The following is a 23050-nucleotide window of genomic DNA, read 5'->3' on the forward strand; positions in this document are numbered from 1 at the left end:
GGGGCCGCCCTTCACCCTCCCGCGCCGAGCCGCTGCACCGCCCCTCCGGATCCGGCGAGAAGAGCCGCCCCCCAGTCGCCGCCGCCGCTGGGATCGACCACCGCCGAGCGCAGCACCCTCGTCGCCGCCCCGGGATCACTCGCCACCGGTTAGTCCCCTTTTTATGATTTTCGTGAGCTGTGTAGTAGATTGACGCGCCGGCGTGCGTGTAGATGGAGTTGACCCCGTGCGAGAAGTTCTTGCTATCTGATTCGTCCGATTCGGACGACTCGGATGTGGAGACCATGCTTGCGACCTTTCGGCAACAAACATTGGTCATGGCGCTTGCCGTGAAGGAGCATGAAGACGAGTACCCAAAGAGGAGGCGAGGATCTACTGTCGGGCGTTTGTGCATTCCGCGGAATCGCCATCTTGGAAAGGAGATGTTGATGCAAGATTATTTTTCGGAGAATCCTACATATCCTGCACACCTCTTCCGCAGAAGGTACCGAATGCGCCGATCCCTTTTTGTGAAAATTGTTGAAGCTTGCGAGGCAAATTGCCGGTATTTCACTCAGAAAAGGAATGCCGCCGGCTTAAAGGGATTTAGTGCATATCAAAAAATCTCCGCAGCTATGCGGGTGATTGCATATGGCGTTCTGGATGACTATGCCGATGAGTATCTTCGCATTGGTGAAGATAGCACAATTGAGTCTGTGCGTAGATTTGCGAAAGTGATCGTCCTTGTCTTTGGTCCCGAGTATCTTCAGGCACCAAATGAAGATGACACAAAGAAATTGATGGCAGCTAATGAGAGGAGAGGTTGGTCTGTGATGCTAGGTAGCATTGATTGTATGCATTGGAATTGGAAAAATTGCCCCAAGGCTTGGCAAGGAATGTATTGTGGCAAGTCTCGTGATGCAACAATTGTGCTAGAGGCCGTAGCATCCGAGGATTTATGGATTTGGCATTGCTTTTTTGGTATGCCCGGCACACTCAATGATATCAATGTGTTGCAACGCTCTCATTTGTTTGCTAGGCTTGCTAGTGGTGATGCTCCTGCTTGCAACTACACTATCAATGGGCATGAATACACAAAGGGATACTATCTTGCAGATGGTATATATCCTCCTTGGTGCACATTTGTCAAGAGCATCAAAGAACCCAAAACAAAACAAAAATGTGAATTTGCAAGGGTGCAAGAGGCAGCCCGAAAAGACATTGAAAGAGCATTCGGTGTTTTGCAATCTAGGTTTGCCATTGTCTGAGGTCTTGCTCGTTTTTGGGATAAGAAAACCCTGAAGAACATCATGACTTGCTGTGTTATCCTGCACAATATGATTCTTGAAGATGAGAGAGGAATGGACTTAGAATTCTTTTACGATAATGTGGGTAGCCGTGTCAAACCAGCTAGAGACCCAAACCGCATTAGAGCTTTTCTTCAGACATACAAGGAGATTGAAAATGCAGACACACACTTTCAACTTCAGGAAGATCTCATTGAGCACCATTGGCAAAGGGCTGGACAGTGACTAATTTTTGTATTCATTTGTATTTGTATTCAGGACAAGTTTTGTATTGCATTATTTTCAGTTTGCTACGGTGATTTGAATAATTATTTGTAATGCGGATGATTATTGTTTTATGTTTTATTTGAATAATTTAGTTTGTTTTCGATTTTTGAATTATGTTGGATTTGAGATTTGCGGGCTGATGATTTGCGGGGATGCAGCGGCGCAAAGAGCAGAACCCGCATAGCCGACCCGTAAAAAAGCATATTCCGCGAATATACTTTTTTACGGGTCCGTTTGGGGGGTCTGCATCTGTGCCAGCCCGCGCCGGCCCGCAAAAGCTGTTTTGCATGAACTGCATACGCGTTTTGCGGGCCGGCATTTTGCGGGGTCTGCTAGAGTTGCTCTTAGGACAGTCGTCGCTGTCGCTCGCCAGTTGCTAGCCCGGCGTACGAACCGTCGCGGTGCAAAGGCGTCCGCATCTCAGCACGAAGGGGCGTCACTTGCGCGTGGCGGGACTCGGCCTCAGCGCCGCTTCCCCGACCCGCGGTAGTTGATGGCGTCGCGACCTCAGCCACGGGCGGCGCACACAACCGTGCCATCCAGCGCACGGCATGGCAGCGTTGCATCGTCGGCTCCTGCTAACGGCGCGGCACTCCCCGGTATGTGCTACCTCTTGAGCTTGCGTTGGATTTCCCCGAAGAGGAGAGGATGATGCAGCAGAGTAGCGTAAGTATTTCCCTCAGTTTTTGAGAACCAAGGTATCCATCCAGTAGGAGGCTACGCGCGAGTCCCTTGTACCTACACAAAACAAATAGCTCAACGCAACCAACGCGATTAGGGGTTGTCAATCCCTTCACAGTCACTTACGCTGATAGATAATATTTTTGGTATTTTTGATATAAAGATGCAAAGTAAAATAAAAGGCAAAGTAAAAAAGCAAAGCGATAATAAAGTGATGGAAGATTAATATGATAGAGAATAGACCCGGGGGCCATAGATTTCACTAGTGGCTTCTCTCAAGAGCATAAGTATTTTACGATGGGTGAACGAATTACTGTTGAGCAATTGACAGAATTGAGCATAGTTATGAGAGTATCTAGGTATGATCATGTATATAGGCATCACGTCCGAGACAAGTAGACCGACTCCTGCCTGCATCTACTACTATTACTCCACTCATCGACCGCTATCTAGCATGCATCTAGAGTATTAAGTTAATGAAAACAGAGTAACGCCTTAAGCAAGATGACATGATGTAGAGGGATAAATTCATGCAATATGATAAAAACCCCATCTTGTTATCCTCGATGGCAACAATACAATACGTGCCTTGCTGCCCCTTCTGTCACCGGGAAAGGACAAAAGTTCATATTGACATAAAAATAATAATACTTCAAGCATACTAACAAAGCAATCATGTCTTCTCAAAATAACATGGCTAAAGAAAGCTATCCCTACAAAATCATATAGTCTGGCTATGCTCTATCTTCATCACACTAAATATTTAAATCATGCACAACCCCGGTTTCAGCCAAGCAATTGTTTCACACTTTAGAATTTTCAAACTTTTTCAATCTTCACGCAATACATGAGCGTGAGCCATGGATATAGCACTATAGGTGGAATAGAATGGTGGTTGTGGAGAAGACAAAAAGGGAGAAGATAGTCTCACATCAACTAGGCGTATCAACGGGCTATGGAGATGCCCATCAGAAGATATCAATGTGAGTGAGTAGGGATTGCCATGCAACGGATGCACTAGAGCTATAAGTATATGAAAGCTCAACAAAAGAAACTAAGTGGGTGTGCATCCAACTCGCTTGCTCACGAAGACCTAGGGCAATTTTGAGGAAGCCCATCATTGGAATATACACGCCAAGTTCTATAATGAAAGATTCCCACTAGTATATGAAAGTGACAAAACGAGAGACTCTCTATCATGAAGATCATGGTGCTACTTTGAAGCACAAGTGTGGTAAAAGGATAGTAACATTGTCCCTTCTCTCTTTTTCTCTCATTTTTTTATTTGGGCCTTTTCCCTTTTTTTTATGGCCTTTTTTTTTCTTTTTTCTTATTTTTCGTCCGGAGCCTCATCCCGACTTGTGGGGGAATCATAGTCTCCATCATCCTTTCCTCACTTGGGACAATGCTCTAAAAATGAAGATCATCACACTTCTATTTACTTTACAACTCAACAATTACAACTCAATACTTAGAACAAATATGACTCTATGTGTATGCCTCCGGCGGTGTACCGGGATATGCAATGATTCATGAGTGACATGTATGAAAGAATTATGAACGGTGGCTTTGCCACAAATACTATGTCAACTACATGATCATGCTAGCAATATGACAATGATGGAGCGTGTCATAATAAACGGAACGGTGGAAAGTTACATGGCAATATATCTCGGAATGGCTATGGAAATGCCATTATAGGTAGGTATGGTGGCTGTTTTGAGGGAGGTATATGATGGGTGTATGATACCGGCGAAAGGTGCGCGGTATTAGAGAGGCTAGCAATGGTGGAAGGAAGAAAAGTGCGTATAATCCATGGACTCAACATTAGTCATAAAGAACTCATATACTTATTGCAAAAATCTAGAAGTCATCAAAGCAAAGTATTACGCGCATGCTCCTAGGCGAAGGGTTGGTAGGAGTTAACCATCGCGCGATCCCGACCTCCACACATAAGGAAGACAATCAATAAATATATCGTGCTCCAACTTCATCACATAACGGTTCACCATACGTGCATGCTACGGGAATCACAAACTTTAACACAAGTATTTCTAAAATTCACAACTACTCAACTAGCATGACTCTAATATTACTACCTCCATATCTCAAAACAATTATCAAGCATCAAACTTTTCTTAGTATTCAACGCACTCAAAAGAAAGTTTTACAAATCTTGCATACCAAGCATATTAAGATTTTTAAGCAAATTACCATGCTATTAAGACTCTCAAAATAATCTAAGTGAAGCATGAGATATCAATAGTTTCTTTAAAACAAATCCACCACCATGCTCTAAAAGATATTAGTGAAGCACTAGAGCAAAAACTACAACGCTCAAAAGATATAAGTGAAGCACATAGAGCAAAACTATAAGGCTCAAAAGATATAAGTGAAGCACATAGAGTATTCTAACAAATTCCAATTCATGTATGGCTCTCTCAAAAGGTGTGTACAGCAAGGATGATTGTGGTAAACTAAAAAGCAAAGACTCAAATCATACAAGACGCTCCAAGCAAAACACATATCATGTGGTGAATAAAAATATAGCTCCAAGTAAAGTTACCGATGGAAGTAGACGAAAGAGGGGATGCCTTCCGGGGCATCCCCAAGCTTTGACTTTTTGGTGTCCTTGGATTATCTTGGGTGTGACATGGGCATCCCCAACCTTAGGCTCTTGCCACTCCTTGTTCCATAATCCATCAAAAGATTTCACTCAAAACTTGAAAACTTCACAACACAAAACTCAACAGAAATTTCATGAGCTCCGTTAGCGAAAGAAAACAAAAGACCACTTCAAGGTACTGTAATGAACTCATTCTTTATTTATATTGGTGTTAAACCTACTGTATTCCAACTTCTCTATGAATTATAAACTATTTTACTAGCCATAGATTCATCAAAATAAGCAAACAACACACGAAAAACAGAATCTGTCAAAAACAGAACAGTCTGTAGTAATCTGTAACTAACGCAAACTTCTGGAACGTGAAAAATTCAGCAAAGATAGTAAGTTATAGATAATTTGTTTATTGATCTACAGCAAAAAGAATCAACTAAAAAGCACGTTCCTGTGATTTATAAAAATTATTCTCGTGCGCACAAAGTTTCTGTTTTCTGCAGCAGAATCAAATTACTATTACCGTAGGTTATCCTAGCGGTTTTACTTGGCACAAACACTAATTACAAGACAAAAACGAATCTAACCAGAGGCTAGACAAATTATTTATTCCTAAACAGAAGCAAAAAGCAAAAAACTAAAATAAAATTGGGTTGCCTCCCAACAAGCGCTATCGTTTAACGCCCTTAGCTAGGCATAAAAGCGAGGATAGATCTAGGTATTGCCATCTTTGGTAGGCAATCCATAGGTGCCTCTCATGATAGATTCATATGGTAATTTTATTTTCTTTCTAAGGAAGTGTTCCATGCCTTCCCTTAATGGAAATTGGAATCTAATATTCCCTTCCTTCATATCAATAATTGCACCGATCGTTCTAAGGAAAGGTCTACCAAGAATAATAGGACATGAAGGATTGCAATCTATATCAAGAACGATAAAATATATGGGCACATAATTCCTATTTGCAACAATAAGAACATCATTAATTCTTCCCATAGGTTTCTTAATAGTGGAATCCGCAAGGTGCAAGTTTAGAGAGCAATCATCAAAATTGCGGAAATCTAGCAAATCACACAAAGTTTTAGGAATAGTGGAAACACTAGCACCCAAATCACATAAAGCATAAAATTCATGATCCTTAATCTTAATTTTAATAGTTGTTTCCCACTCATCATAGAGTTTTCTAGGGATAGAAACTTCCAACTCAAGTTTTTCTTCATAAGATTGCATCAAGGCATCAACGATATGTTTAGTAAACGCTTTATTTTGACTATAAGATTGAGGAGAATTTAGCGCGGATTGCAACAAGGAAATACAATCAATTAAAGAGCAATTCTCATAATTAAATTCCTTGAAATCATAAATAGTGGGTTTAGCAACATCTAGGGTTTTGATTTCTTCAATCCCATTTTTATCAATTTTAGCATCATAACCTAAAAACTCCGAATTCTTGGAACGCCTTCTAGGTAAAGGTGGATCATATTCAGTCCCATCATTGTCAAGATTCATATTGCAAAACAAAGATTTAATAGGGGACACATCAATAACTTTTAGATCTTCATCTTTATTTTCATAGGAATTGGAAGAACACGCTTTAATAAAGGCATCTTTCGTAGCACGCATCCTAGCGGTTCTTTCTTGCACTCATCAATGGAAATTCTCATGAATTTGAGAGACTCATTGATATCATGCTTAGGAGGAATAGAGCTAAGCTTTAAAGAATCAACATCAAGAGAAATTCTATCAACGTTCCTAGCCAATTCATCAACTTTAAGCAATTTCTCTTCAAGCAAAGCATTGAAATTCTTTTGCGACTTCATAAACTCTATAACACGAGTCTCAAATTCAGAGGGCATCTTATTAAAATTTCCATAAGAATTGTTGTAGGAATTTCCATAATTATTAGAAGGATTACTAGGATAAGGCCTAGGATTAAAATTCCCTCTATACGCGTTATTACCAAAATTATTCCTACCAACAAAATTCACATCCATAGATTCATTATTATTCTCAATCAAAGTAGACAAAGGCATATCATTAGGATCAGAAGAAATACTCTTAGTAGCAAATAATTTCATAAGTTCATCCATCTTTCCACTCAAAACATTGATTTCTTCTATCGCATGCACTTTTTTATTAGTAGATCTTTCAGTGTGCCATTGAGAATAATTAACCATAATATTATCTAGGAGTTTAGTAGCATCTCCTAAAGTGATTTCCATAAAAGTGCCTCCCGCGGACGAATCTAAAAGATTTCTAGAAGCAAAATTCAATCCGGCATAAATTTTTTGTATAATCATCCACAAATTCAAACCATGAGTAGGACAATTACGTATCATTAATTTCATTCTCTCCCAAGCTTGTGCAACATGTTCATGATCAAGTTGCTTAAAATTCATAATATCGTTTCTAAGAGAGATGATCTTAGCGGGAGGAAAATACTTAGAGATAAAAGCATCTTTGCACTTGTTCCAAGAATCAATACTATTTTTAGGCAAAGATGAAAATCAAGCTTTAGCACGATCTCTAAGCGAAAAAGGAAATAGCTTCAATTTAACCACATCATTGTCAACATCCCTCTTCTTTTGCATATCACATAAATCAACGAAGCTATTTAGATGAGTAGCGGCATCTTCACTAGGAAGGCCGGCGGATTGATCTTTCATAACAAGATTCAACAAAGCAGTATTGATTTCACAAGATTTAGTATTGGCAAGAGGAGCAATCGGAGTGCTAAGGAAATTATTATTATTGGTATTGGTAAAGTCACATAATTTGGTATTATCTTGAGCCATCGTGACAAGCAAGCGATCCAACACACGAGCAAACAAAAAAACAGGCGAGAAAAAGGCAAACGGAAAAGAGAGGGCGAATAAAATGGCAAGGGTGAAGTGGGGGAGAGGAAAACGAGAGGCAAATGGAAAATAATGTAATGCGAGAGATAGGGATTGTGATGGGTACTTGGTATGTTGACTTTTGCGAAGACCTCCCCGGCAACGGCGCCAGAAATTCTTCTTGCTACCTCTTGAGCTTGCGTTGGATTTCCCCGAAGAGGAGAGGATGATGCAGCAGAGTAGCGTAAGTATTTCCCTCAGTTTTTGAGAACCAAGGTATCAATACAGTAGGAGGCTACGCGCGAGTCCATCGTACCTACACAAAACAAATAGCTCAACGCAACCAACGCGATTAGGGGTTGTCAATCCCTTCACGGTCACTTACGAAAGTGAGATCTGATAGATAATATTTTTGGTATTTTTGATATAAAGATGCAAAGTAAAGTAAAAGGCAAAGTAAAAAATCAAAGCAATAATAAAGTGATGGAAGATTAATATGATGAGAATAGACTCGGGGGCCATAGATTTCACTAGTGGCTTCTCTCAAGAGCATAAGTATTTCTATGGTGGGTGAACGAATTACTGTTGAGCAATTGACAGAATTGAGCGTGGTTATGAGAGTATCTAGGTATGATCATGTATATAGGCATCACGTCCGAGACAAGTAGACCGACTCCTGCCTGCATCTACTACTATTACTCCACTCATAGACCGCTATCCAGCATGCATCTAGAGTATTAAGTTAATGAAAACAGAGTAACGCCTTAAGCAAGATGACATGATGTAGAGGGATAAATTCATGCAATATGATAAAAACCCCATCTTGTTATCCTCGATGGCAACAATACAATACGTGCCTTGCTGCCCCTTCTGTCACTGGGAAAGGACACCGCAAAAAGCTAAGCACTTCTCCCATTGCAAGAACTACCAATCTAGTTGGCTAAACCAAATAGATAATTCAAAGAGACTTGCAAAGATAACCAATCATACATAAAATAATTCAGAGAAGATTCAAATATTTCTCATAGATAATCTTGATCATAAACCCACAATTCATCGGTCTCAACAAACACACCGCAAAAAGAAGATTACATCGAATAGATCTCCACGAGAGAGGGGGAGAGCCTTGTATTGAGATCCAAAAAGAGAGAAGAAGCCATCTAGCTACTAACTATGGACCCGAAGGTCTGAGGTAAACTACTCACACTTCATCGGGGGGGGGGGGGGGGCTATGATGATGATGTAGAAGCCCTCCATGGTGGATTCCCCTTCCGGCGGAGCTTCGAAACAGGCCCCAAGATGGGATCTCGTGGATACAGAAAGTTGCGGTGGTGGAATTAGGTTTGTGGCTCCGTATCTGATCGTTTCGGGGTACATAGGTATATATAGGAGGAAGGAGTACATCGGTGGAGCTTCGGGGGGCCCACGAGGCAGGGGGCGCGCCCTAGGGTGGGGGCGCCCTCCACCCTTGTGACTGCCTCCTGGCTTTCGTGGCGTAGGGTCCATGTCTCCTGGATCATATTCGGTGAGAAAATCGCGTTCCCGAAGGTTTCATTCCGTTTGGACTCCGTTTGATATTCCGTTTCTTCGAAACACTGAAATAGGCAAAAAAACAATTCTGGGCTGGGCCTCCGGTTAATAGGTTAGTCCCAAAAGTAATATAAAAGTGGAAAATAAAGCCCAATATAGTCCAAAACAGTAGATAATATAGCATGGAGCAATCAAAAATTATAGATACGTCGGAGACGTATCAGTATGCGGCGAGAGTGCAGCGTCCATGGTAGCGCAAGGCGGCTTGACGGTGCCCACCACCACGGCCACCCAAAGCGTGCTGCCTATGGTGCTGGATGCGGCGAAGGACAGCCCGGCGCGGAGAGCCCCTCCCATAGCGGCAGCCTGGTCCGCCCTCCCATGCCGGCGACTCGACGCCGTTCCCACACAACGGTGGTGTAGTGGTGTACAAAGGCAAAACGAATCCTTCGATTCGTAACCACGCATAGAGAAGGCCGATGGAGGCTTATATCTTCGTTGTTTTTTAGTTCTACCATCGATGTTTTACTGATTCACGGATTAGGACATGTTCAATATATTTGCTCTCTAACAATTCCTACAACATGTTCTTTACCGACACAACAACATTGTTTTGTGATTGAGATTAAGTTTTCTCGCATAACAATATTGATTTTGTGATTGAGAAAAAATATTTTATCTCTCGCAAAACAATCTCATTGTGATTGAGATTAATTTTCTCTCGCAAACTGAATTATCTTGCAACTTGATACAAGATCATCTCATTTAATTGGGACAATTGCATTTTTGCCCCTAGTAGGTTCCTAACCACGGGTTTTGCCCTTACTTTTCGAGCTTGCTCAGTTTTGCCCTTACTTTTTCTGTCGCGGTCCCTCGAATGCCCTTTGACCGTTTGGCCAAAACTTTGAAAATTCATAACTAATTCATATGAACTCAGAAAAAAGAAAATAAGATATCAAAATGTTCAGATAAACATTACCTTTATGTGCATATCATTTGCATTCAGGACAAAAGCACCCTTTAAACTACCTGAGGTAATTAATGTTATTAACATTATTAAAAATAAAAAGGTATAAACAATATTTTTTTCATGAATAAAAATTACATGCAAATGTAGGTGATGTTTCCTAAACATCCTAATATCTTATTTGCATTTTTCTGAGTTTGTATCAATTTGTTATGAAGTTTCCAAATAATGGTCAAAGTCGTTAGAACATTCATAACAAGATGATACGAACTCAGAAAAATGCAAATAAGATATCTGGATGTTCAGAAAACATCACTTACATTTGCATGTAATTTTTATTCATGAAAAAAAATATTGTTTATACCTTTTTATTTTTAATAATGTTAATAACATTAATTACCTCAGGTAGTTTAAAGGGTGCTTTTGTCCTGAATGCAAATGATATGCACATAAAGGTAATGTTTATCTGAACATTTTGATATCTTATTTGCATTTTTCTGAGTTCATATGAATTAGTAATGAATTTTCAAAGTTTTGGTCAAACGGTCAAAGGGCATTCGAGGGACCACGACGGAAAAAGTAAGGGCAAAACCGAGCAAGCTCGAAAAGTAAGGGCAAAACCCGTGGGTAGGAACCAACTAGGGGTAAAAATGCAATTGTCCCCATTTAATTTGAGGTCTATACAATTCAAGTTTTTCACTTGAACATCAAGTTTGCAACATCATTACTATTCATTTTAATAGTGGTGTATTTCTGTCGAGTACGATGTATTCCGGAATGTATGTATCTCCATGTTCGCTACATGTCGAGATTAATACGTCTATTTGCAATTGAGATTTTTAATTTCTTGCAAATAAGAATGCAAAATTCAAAGTGATTTCTTCAAATTGATGTATTGGGATCACAAGGTAGTCATATAGATCTACTGCCTTCGCAGATTATCAATGACTACGTTAAAGTCTATATTTTGTCATTTTGGCATTATAATTGCTTTACAAAGTGCTCTCCCACACATTTTACTAAGTCATGACATAAGACATTACGAGTGAGTATCTACTGATTTCATCAGATTATACTCTCTAGTGTTGCGAGATCTACTCCATTTTGGAGATTATCTTCAAGGTGTCATATTTAGCAATTTGAGGTTCACGCTAATCGTTTCAAGATAACTTCTTGAAATACCCATTGATTTTGCTTAGTTCATTACAACATCAACCATGATGGTCCTTAATTTACTGGTTGTAAATTAATTATCTCTGGTTTACCCATAGAGGTAACATATGGCTATAGAATTTGAGGCATTCGCCCTCAATGGCCACCACTGCCCTATCTGGGCCATGGACATCATGATCACTCTTGTGTCTCGTGGGATAATGTATGCAATTCCGGATTCACCTTTGGTCAGGATCACACCGCTAACAGAAAAATGGTGTCTTATAAATCATAAGGCATTAGATTCAGATCTTGGCATCTGGTTATTCTGTATCAGCAATTCCTGGGATACAATGAACCTCAAGGGCAAAGGTTTGAGTCTTACTTCAACCTTCAATCCGACATCACCAGCTGTCGGGACCCTATGAGCACGGAGAATGTGATGGTTGAATATGCCTCAACCAACATGTTTGGAGACTATGAATAGTCTTTCAATCTCCTGAGTGGTCAATATAATTAATGTACATTTACGATGTTGTAACAACAACATAAATTTCGTCATATATTGTATATCACAATATATTGTATCAGAACTTTGGTACAAATACATTTGTATGTCTATATATCTGACAGTGATTTTCATATTGAGAATCTTCATGTCTATATATAGATTTCTACGGGAGTCAATCCGATGAAAAATGATATGTGTCTTGTGGACACATGCACCACAAACTCTATACTGAGGGAAGTCCAATGTTTCCACTCTCATTGAGAGAAAGGAGATATTTTAAAATCGCTAGACGCGTTGAGGTATTTGTTGGCTCAACTCGAGTCATATTTACTATCCCTGTGGGTACTCGAGTAACGTCGGGATGCTTTATTGCTTCTCAGGTTTAACTCGTACCCTACTAAACTATGGAGGTATCCGTTAAAATAGTTTCCATAGCGAAACTTATGATGACAACAAAGAGAAATAACTTCTCTTTACCATATGCAACGGATATGGCAAGCACATTCTCTGTGTATCATCTGGATTGTACTACACATGCGACACAACCTGTAGCACATGTTGTGTACAAAATAGTTTTCCAGAGTGTCTTGTACATGACAAACTTGGCATACTCGCCTTGGTCATCGAGACATTGGGTTGAGATCATAACTATCAGCAATTCCAATAGTTTATGATTATTATGATGCTAAATTCTAACAACATTTGGATTTTATGTGCACTAAAAGTGACACGGGGAAGCTAATTTTAAGGCTCGCACACCTTAAAGTCTATGCTGAACCACTCAGACTCCTTGAATGCATCAAGTTGAGGTAAGTGGCTCTTCCGATCCATTGACTAGACTATTCAGGTATTCCATGGTTCTAAAAGACATATCTACATGATGGTCTTAAGTGTGTGCTTTATTCACACGAAACTATTGGCTCATTATCCTGACATCGATTTCAAGCAAATCGAATGGATAACATTGCAGAATTCTCCTTGAGTGCCTTCTCAATGGCTCTTGGATTGAAGTTTAGCAATTTTTCCTAATGTCTAGACTCAAGATGGTTTGGTAGAATCCTATATCCAAAGAATTAAGCTCATTGCATTATCTTTACTTTGGAATTGCAACTTACCAACTTTACGTTGGAGTCATGCAGTTTTACACGCTCATGACAGAACTGCATAATATTATACTCCTCTATCTTTGATATGTGGATATCTACCAAGTATTTCCTATCTGCGGTAATTCGGTTGCATACCAATATCACCACCCGACATACATCATTGGCCCCTCAACATATAGTTGGGATCTATGTGAGGAATAACTGTATTTCCGTCAATACGTCAAGCCTCTTGAATGGGGAATTATTCAAGGCCAGTATGTTGATTCAGTGAGGAATATTTCCAGTCATTAGGGGGAGAATTCAAGTACCATAAAGAATGCCAGGAAATTAGTGGAATGTTCAACACATTTCTGCCTCAAATCCACGTACTCAAAGATCTGAACCATGCGTTCAGAAGATTTGCAACACATTGCAAATAACCTGCCAGATTCATTTACTGACTATAAAGGTGTCACACAATCCTACAATCCTGCAAAAGTACGCCTGAAAGAGGAGGTACCAACAAAATCCACTCCACTCCCCGTTCAAAGCAACAGGGGGAGATGTATGGCAAAAGTACATCAGGATTCAGCTTCTCGCAAGCAAGGATATCAAGGCCTGTGAATCAGTAAATGCAAGTCAACTTCACGTTGACAGACACCTAATGGGTAGTATACACCTAGGTGGCATTTGGTTCTGTGGCCATCCACCCCTGGGACAGGGATCGTCGATTTTTCTAGGGATGCCACCCGTTTGGTTGACCAGCCAGCGGGGATATGGATAACCAGATGCCCTCGAATATTCGCCCAAAACCTGGCTGAGGAAAGTCGCGAAATTCTGGCGGACGATGGCAGCCACCCGCGCGGAGCGCCTCTTTTTCCCGCGTCGGTCGCCTCCCAGCCCGCGAACCTATTTCGTTTCCTTCTTATCTCACCCCTCACCCGAGACCCTAGCATCACAACTCCCTCTCCCGATAGAAGAGGCGGCGGCGGCGATTTGGATCGAGGCGGCGACGCGATTCATCTTGGATTCCGGTGCAGCGGAGGTACAGATCCTCCTTGTTCTCATTCCCCTCTCTATCCTCTCTGTTCTATGCATCTCCTGGTTGAATCGGACGGCCAGGGCGGGCTGGGAGAGTGGAGCGCTGCCGGGAAGAAACGCACGGATCCGGCCACTGGGAACGGGCAGATCCAGCGCGGGGGGGGGGGGGGGGTCGCTGGTTTCACTGAAATGGGAGGGTTTGGCAGTAGGGAACGAGAGGGTTTGGCAGTGGGGAACGGGAGGGTTGGTCGCTGGATTCACTGAAGCTTGAGCGCCGACGGGAGGAACCTCTCTGTTCGTTTGTTTGGAGCCTGTATGTTCTGTCCATATATATGTCTAATACTTTTCTTCCTCTCCTTTATTTGTTTCTACATGTAAAATATAACCTGAAATGAGTTTCTTTATGCCAAATACTTGCTGGATTTCATTTGTTTGTGCTAAATAGTTGCCGGATATAGTTTCTATATGCCATTTACTTGCTGGAATTTGTTTCTACATGTAAAATATAACTTGAAATGAGTTTCTTTATGTCAAATACTTGCTGGATTTCATTTGTTTATACTAAATACTTGATGCATGTCTACTGGTTGATGTTGTTTTCTTTTTTCTAGGACCACAAAGAGGATGAGCCTTTTCTGAACAAGCCTCTCAAGCACTATAATGAGATGGCTATCATTCATGGCAATACTATGGCCACGGGTCAGTATACGAAAGGCTCAAATGACCCCCTTGGCACAGAGGGCATAGAGGTGAATGACATTTCAGATAATGAGGCTTCCCCACTTGAAGAAGGTAGCAAGTCAAGTAATGGAGGTGATTCAGTGGCTCCCAATCCCAGAAGGGCCAAAACAAAGTCTAGTGTTGATGAGGGGCTGCAATCAACCCTTATGGCAGTGGGTGAAAGGCTTGCTATTGCCATAGAGAGGAGTGTTAGCACCGACAACAGCTCCGCGAGCATCTCTACGAACAACTACGAACAACTCCATGGTGGGCCTTTGGGAGGGCATGAAAGATATTCCCATTATTTTGCCTACTTGGTTGAGAATCCAAACATTGCAATGGCGTTTCAACTCTTGGAGAAGGACCAAAAGAGTATTTGGGTTGCTAGGTATGTGAAGAACACCTTCCCTCCAATGGATAGTTGAAGATTGAAGGCATGTGTGGTATTTGCATGACCTCTTTTGATATGACCCAACATTGTGGACTTTGGGTTGTATGACTTACTTTTGATGCAACCAGACTATGAACTATGGGTTGTATAACTTAGAGATGATGTAATATTTCATATCTACATCTCATGCACTACTAGTTTATGTATAGTTGCTACTTGTCTAAGATGTTGGACTATGATTATGAAGTTGCACTTCTATGTTCGAAATTATTGGTGTTGACATGTTATGTTGGTCTGCGATGTTAAAGTTTACTTATAAATTTCAAAATCAAAGTTGAGCCCAGATTTGATATATCTATATTGCTGAAATTACATATTGGAGGGGTAAGCTCACCACCTCAAACAAAATGGTGAGTGTAACAATCATCCACTCTTTCATCCTCTCAACCAAACACACAAATGGTTATCCCTTCCAAGTAGGATTCCCCCCTTCCAAGTAGTAGGAGTAGGAGTCAAGGAAAGGGGAGAGAAAAGAGAAGGAAGGAGGGGGCGCAGCCCCTCCCCCTAGTCCAATTCGGACTAGGCCTTGGGGGGGGGGGGCGCAGCCTCTTCTCTCTCTTTCCCCTAAAGCCCAATAAGGCCCATATACTCCCCGGCGAATTCCAGTAACTCTCCGGTACTCCGAAAAATACCCGAATCATTCGGAACCTTTCCGATGTCCGAATATAGTCGTCCAATATATCGATCTTTACGTCTCGACCATTTCGAGACTCCTCGTCATGTCCCCGATCTCATCCGGGACTCCGAACTACCTTCGGTACATCAAAACACATAAACTCATAATATAACCGTCATCGAACTTTAAGCGTGCGGACCCTATGGGTTCGAGAACAATGTAGACATGACCGAGACACGTCTCCGGTCAATAACCAATAGCGGAAACTGGATGCTCATATTGGGTCCCACATATTCTACGAAGATCTTTATCGGTCAGACCGCATAACAACATACGTTGTTCCCTTTGTCATCGGTATGTTACTTGCCCGATATTCGATTGTCGGTATCTCAATACCTAGTTCAATCCCGTCACCGGCAAGTCTCTTTATTCGTTCCGTAATACATCATCCCGCAACTAACTCATTAGTTACAATGCTTGCAAGGCTTATAGTGATGTGCATTACTGAGTGGGCCCAGAGATACCTCTCTGACAATCGGAGTGACAAATCCTAATCTCGAAATACGCCAACCCAACAAGTACCTTGAAGACACCTGTAGAGCACCTTTATAATCACCCAGTTACGTTGTGACGTTTGGTAGCACACAAAGTGTTCCTCCGGTAAACGGGAGTTGCATAATCTCATAGTCATAGGAACATGTATAAGTCATGAAGAAAGCAATAGCAACATACTAAACGATCAAGTGCTAAGCTAACGGAATGGGTCAAGTCAATCACATCATTCTCCTAATGATGTGATCTCGTTAATCAAATGACAACTCATGTCTATGGTTAGGAAACATAACCATCTTTAATTAACGAGCTAGTCAAGTAGAGGCATACTAGTGACACTTTGTTTGTCTATGTATTCACACATGTATTATGTTTCCGGTTAATACAATTCTAGCATGAATAATAAACATTTATCATGATATAAGGAAATAAATAATAACTTTATTATTGCCTCTAGGGCATATTTCCTTCAGTCTCCCACTTGCACTAGAGTCAATAATCCAGTTCACATCACCATGTGATTTAATACCAATAGTTCACATCATCATGTGATTAACACCCATAGTTCACATCGTCATGTGACCAACACCCAAAGGGTTTACTAGAGTGAATAAGCTAGTTCACATCGCTATGTGATTAACACCCAAAGAGTACTAAGGTGTGATCATGTTTTGCTTGTGAGAGAAGTTTAGTCACACTACTAGGGAAAAGCCTAGCAGCAGCGCGGGTTTTGGGCCTATTAGTAGCGCGGGGGCCGACGCTACTAATAAGGCGCTACAGCTAACGTATAGCAGTAGCGCGGGTGCCACCCGCGCTACTACTACGTCCGTTAGTAGTAGCGTGGGTAAAAACCCGCGCTACTACTAACCCGTGCTTTGAAAAAAAAATGATTTTTTTTCGATTTTTTACCCGAATTTTCAAATTTCTGAATTATTTTAACCTCTAATCACCCCTCATCATTCCAAATCATCTAACTTCCCGAACGGTCACCCATCCTCTCACTACTCCAGCCTGAGCACGCTTAATTTCCGGGTTCTATTCTCCATCGATTCCAAGTCTACACTTGTTGTTTTCCTGACAATAGTAAGATGTCAATCCTATTAACCCTCGGGAGTTTAGCTTGAGCATGAAGTCACACATTTCACTGTTTGAGTTTAAAAACTATTGTTCTAAAAACAATAATTATTTAGTAACACTAATATTTCTTGAATAAGTAGTTTGACCACATTTTGACCACAGTTTGACCACAGTTTCACCAGATTTGACCAAAATTCCAAAAAACTGAAATAATTACTTAGTAACACTAATATTCTTGAATAATTATTTAGTAACACTAATACTTCTTGAATAAGTAGTTTGACCACAGTTTGACCAGATTTGACCAAAATGAAAAAAAACTGAAATTTGAGCATAACTTTTTTTCCTTTTAGAATTTGAGGATTCTACAAGTTTGCAAACAGGCCGTAGGCGGTCTCCATCGGATGCGGATTTTCGTGCTGAACATTTTGATATATTATACGTTTTTTCTGATATCGTATGCAAAAGTTATAGCCGTTTTACATTTTCCCTACACTTTTTGCAAAACATGTCCAAATTTAAGTTTTTAAATTTTCCTAACTAGTAGATGTAGTAACATAACTACATCTCGAAGGATTTTAATTTTTGAAGTTTTAATCATTTTCTTTTGCTTTTTACAAAACCGAAAAGGCGATCCACTAGGGGGGGGGGGTAGAATTTCAAAATGGGACCTTTAGTAGTAGCGAGGGTTTTTACCCCTCGCTACTACTATGGCATGTCCCGGAGGGGCACGGTTGAGACCTCTTAGTAGTAGCGAGGGGTAAAAACTTAGTAGTAGCGCGGGTTTATAACCCTCGCTACTACTATGGCATGGCCCAGGGGCACGGTAGAGACCGCTTAGTAGTAGCGAGGGTTAAAAACCAGCGCTACTGCTATCAACTTAGTAGTAGCGAGGGTTAAAAACCCACGCTACTACTATGGCATGTCCCGGGGGGCACGGTAGAGACCGCTTAGTAGTAGCGAGGGTTAAAAACCAGCGCTACTGCTATCAACTTAGTAGTAGCGAGGGTTAAAAACCCACGCTACTACTATGGCATGTCCCAGGGGGCACGGTAGAGACCGCTTAGTAGTAGCGAGGGTTAAAAACCAGCGCTACTGCTATCAACTTAGTAGTAGCGAGGGTTAAAAACCCGTGCTACTAGTAAGTAGCAGTAGCGAGGGGTATAAAACCGCGCTGCTAGTAAGCGTCTGTGTATAAGCTTTTCCCTAGTAGTGTCAACGGGTCTGCCACATTCAGATCCGTATGTATTTTGCAAATTTCTATGTCAATAATGCTCTGCACGGAGCTACTCTAGCTAATTGCTCCCACTTTCAATATGTATCCAGATTGAGACTTAGAGTCATCTGGATCAGTGTCAAAATTTGCATCGACGTAACCCTTTACGACGAACCTTTTTGTCACCTCCATAATCGAGAAACATATCCTTATTCCACTAAGGATAATTTTGACCGCCGTCCAGTGATCTACTCCTAGATCACTATTGTACTCCCTTGCCAAAATCAGTGTAGGGTATACAATAGATCTGGTACACAGCATGGCATACTTTATAGAACCTATGTCTAAGGCATAGGGAATGACTTTCATTCTCTTTCTATCTTCTGCCGTGGTCGGGCTTTGAGTCTTACTCAATTTCACACCTTGTAACATAGGCAAGAACTCTTTCTTTGACTGTTCCATTTTGAACTACTTCAAAATCTTGTCAAGGTATGTACTCATTGAAAAACTTATCAAGCGTCTTGATCTATCTCTATAGATCTTGATGCTTAATATATAAGCAGCTTCACCGAGGTCTTTCTTTGAAAAACTCCTTTCAAACACTCCTTTATGCTTTGCAGAATAATTCTACATTATTTCCAATCAACAATATGTCATTCACATATATTTATCAGAAATGTTGTAGTGCTCCCACTCACTTTCTTGTAAATACAGGCTTCACCACAAGTCTGTATAAAACTATATCCTTTGATCAACTTATCAAAGCGTATATTCCAACTCCGAGATGCTTGCACCAGTCCATAGATGGATCGCTGGAGCTTGCATATTTTGTTAGCACCTTTAGGATTGACAAAACCTTTTGGTTGCATCATATACAACTCTTCTTTAATAAATCCATTAAGGAATGCAGTTTTGTTTATCCATTTGCCAGATTTCATAAAATGCGGCAATTGCTAACATGATTCGGACAGACTTAAGCATAGATACGATTGAGAAACTCTCATCTTAGTCAACACCTTGAACTTGTCGAAAACCTTTTGCGACAATTCTAGCTTTGTAGATAGTAACACTACTATCAACGTCCGTCTTCCTCTTGAAGATCCATTTATTTTCTATAGCTTGCCGATCATCGGGCAAGTCAACCAAAGTCCATACTTTGTTCTCAAACATGGATCCCATCTCAGATTTCATGGCCTCGAGCCATTTCGCGGAATCTGGGCTCATCATCGCTTCCTCATAGTTCGTAGGTTCATCATGGTCAAGTAACATGACCTCCAGAACAGGATTACCGTACCACTCTGGTGCGGACCTCACTCTGGTTTACCTACGAGGTTCGGTAGTAACTTGATCTGAAGTTACATGATCATCATCATTAGCTTCCTCATTCATTGGTGTAGTAGTCACAGGAACAGATTTCTGTGATGAACTACTTTCCAATAAGGGAGCAGGTACAATTACCTCATCAAGTTCTACTTTCCTCCCACTCGCTTCTTTCGAGAGAAACTCCTTCTCTAGAAAGGATCCATTCTCAGCAACAAATATCTTGCCTTCGGATCTGTGATAGAAGGTGTACCCAACAGTTTCTTTTGGGTATCCTATGAATATTTACTTCTCCGATTTGGGTTCGAGCTTATCATGTTGAAACTTTTTCACATAAGCATCGCAGTCCCAAACTTTAAGAAATGACAGCTTAGGTTTCTCGCCAAACCACAGTTCATACGGTGTCATCTCCACGGATTTAGATGGTGCCCTATTTAACGTGAATGTAGCTGTCTCTAATGCATAACCCCAAAACGATAGTGGTAGATCGGTAAGAGACATCATAGATCGCACCATATCTAATAAAGTACGGTTATGACGTTCGGACACACCATTACACTGTGGTGTTCCAGGTGGCGTGAGTAGTGAAACTATTTCACATTGTTTTAACTGAAGGCCAAACTCGTTAACTCAAATATTTTATTTTTGCGATCATATCGTAGAAACTTTTATTTTCTTGTTACGATGATTCTCCACTTCACTCTGAAATTCGTTGAACTTTTCAAATGTTTCAGACTTGTATTTCATCAAGTAGATATACCCATATCTGCTCAAATCATCTGTGAAGGTCAGAAAATAACGATACCCGCCGCAAGCCTCAACACTCATCGGACCGCATACATCAGTATGTATTATTTCCAATAAGTCAGTTGCTCACTCCATTGTTCCGGAGAACGGAGTTTTAGTCATCTTGCCATAAGGCATGGTTCGCTAGCATCAAGTGATTCATAACCAAGTGATTCCAAAATCCCATCAGCATGGAGTTTCTTCATGCGCTTTACACCAATATGACCTAAACGGCAGTGCCACAAATAAGTTGCACTATCATTATTAACTTTGCATCTTTTGGCTTCAATATTATGAATATGTGTATCACTACGATCGAGATCCAACAAACCATTTTCGTTGGTGTGTATGACCATAGAAGGTTTTATTCATGTAAACAGAACAACAATTGTTCTCTAACTTAAATGAATAACCGTATTGCAATAAACATGATCAAATCATATTCATGCTCAACGCAAACACCAAATAACACTTATTTAGGTTCAACACAAATCCAGAAAGTATAGGGAGTGTGCGATGATGATCATATCAATCTTGGAACCACTTCCAACACACATCGTCACTTCACCCTTAACTAGTCTCTGTTTATTCTGCAACTCCCGTTTCGAGTTACTAATCTTAGCAACTGAACTAGTATCAAATACTGAGGGGTTGCTATAAACACTAGTAAAGTACACATCAATAACATGTATATCAAATATACCTTTGTTCACTTTGCCATCCTTCTTATCCGCCAAATACTTGGGGCAGTTCCGCTTCCAGTGACCAGTCCCTTTGCAGTAGAAGCACTCAGGCTTAGGTCCAGACTTGGGTTTCTTCACTTGAGCAACAACTTGCTTGCCGTTCTTCTTTGAAGTTCCCCTTCTTCCCTTTGCCCTTTTTCTTGAAACTAGTGGTCTTGTCAACCATCAACACTTGATGCTTTTCTTTATTTCTACCTTCGTCGATTTCAGCATCACGAAGAGCTTGGGAATCATTTCCGTTATCCCTTGCATATTATAGTTCATCATGAAGTTCTAGTAACTTGGTGATAGTGACTAGAGAACTCTGTCAATCACTATCTTATCTGGAAGATTAACTCCCACTTGATTCAAGTGATTGTAGTACTCAGACATTTTGAGCACATGCTCACTAGCTGAGCAATTCTCCTCCATCTTGTAGGCAAAGTACTGTCAGAGGTCAAATACCTCTCGACATGGGCATGAGTATGAAATACCAATTTCAAGTCTTGGAACATCTTATATGCTCCGTGGCGTTCCAAAACATTTTTGAAGTCCCGGTTCTAAGCCGTAAAGCATGGTGCACTAAACTATCAAGTAGTCATCATACCGAGCTTTTGCCAAACGTTCATAACGTCTGCATATGCTCCTGCAATAGGTCTGTCACCTAGCGCTGCATCAAGGACATAATTCTTCTGTGCAGCAATGAGGAAAATCCTCAGATCACGGACTAAGTCCACATCATTGCTACTATCATCTTTCAACTTAGTTTTCTCTAGGAACATATCAAAAATAAACGGGGAACTAAATCGCGAGCTATTGATCTACAACATAGATATGCAAATACTACCAGGACTAAGTTCATGATAAATTAAAGTTCAATTAATCATATTACTTAAGAACTCCCACTTAGATAGACATCCCTCTAATCATCTAAGTGATCACGTGATCCAAATCAACTAAACGATAACCGATCATCACATGAAATGGAGTAGTTTTCAATGGTGAACATCACTATGTTGATCATATCTACTATATGATTCACGCTCGACCTTTTGGTCTCAGTGTTCCGAGGCCATATCTGCATATGCTAGGCTCGTCAAGTTTAACCTGAGTATTCTGCGTGTGCAAAACTGGCTTGCACCCGTTGTAGATGGACGTAGAGCTTATCACACCCGATCATCACTTGGTGTCTGGGCACGACGAACTTTGGCAACGGTGCATACTGAGGGAGAACAATTTTATCTTGAAATTTAGTGAGAGATCATCTTATAATGCTACCGTCAATCAAAAGCAAAATAAGATGCACGTACGCTACTGTGAGGTGTTGTCCTTCTCTTCCCGCCATCCTCTTTGGTGTCCTGCTTAATTCCCCTACACATACGCTACTCTACCCCAACACGTCGGATGACAAGGGCATCTCCACCATATGATCCATCCATCCTCCGTGCATGTTGCCTGCGCCATGCATGCGTCGAGCTACGCCGAACTACCCTTTTCTACATACCCTTCCGTACGTGTCTGTGTGTATCATTATGGTTGTGCTAGTAGTACGTACGTACTCCTACGACCGAATAAGTTCACATCAATGTGTACCATGCATTCTTTATCATGGTATT

The 23050-nt window shown here is 40.9% G+C and overlaps 1 protein-coding gene across 1 annotated transcript; it reads left to right on the forward strand.

Annotated features, from left to right (window-relative positions):
• The first annotated feature begins 212 nt into the window (after positions 1 to 212).
• Positions 213 to 11824, forward strand: LOC141022076 (uncharacterized). The gene is made up of 3 exons (XM_073497956.1): positions 213 to 801; positions 11476 to 11585; positions 11675 to 11824. The coding sequence occupies exons 1-3, from the start codon at positions 213 to 215 to the stop codon at positions 11822 to 11824; spliced, it is 849 nt and encodes a 282-aa protein (XP_073354057.1).
• Positions 11825 to 23050: the final 11226 nt, after the last annotated feature.

Source organism: Aegilops tauschii, chromosome 4 (genome assembly GCF_002575655.3).
Source record: "Aegilops tauschii subsp. strangulata cultivar AL8/78 chromosome 4, Aet v6.0, whole genome shotgun sequence".
In the NCBI taxonomy this organism is placed as follows: Eukaryota; Viridiplantae; Streptophyta; class Magnoliopsida; order Poales; family Poaceae; genus Aegilops; species Aegilops tauschii.

Coding starts and splice junctions, on each gene's coding strand:
- LOC141022076 (XM_073497956.1), top strand. CDS start 213: ATGGAGTTGACCCCGTGCGAGAAGTTCTTGCTATCTGATTCGTCCGAT. Junction 802..11,475: donor GGCAGCTAATGAGAGGAGAG/GTTGGTCTGTGA, acceptor ATATGGCTATAG/AATTTGAGGCATTCGCCCTC. Junction 11,586..11,674: donor CAATTCCGGATTCACCTTTG/GTCAGGATCACA, acceptor ATTCTGTATCAG/CAATTCCTGGGATACAATGA.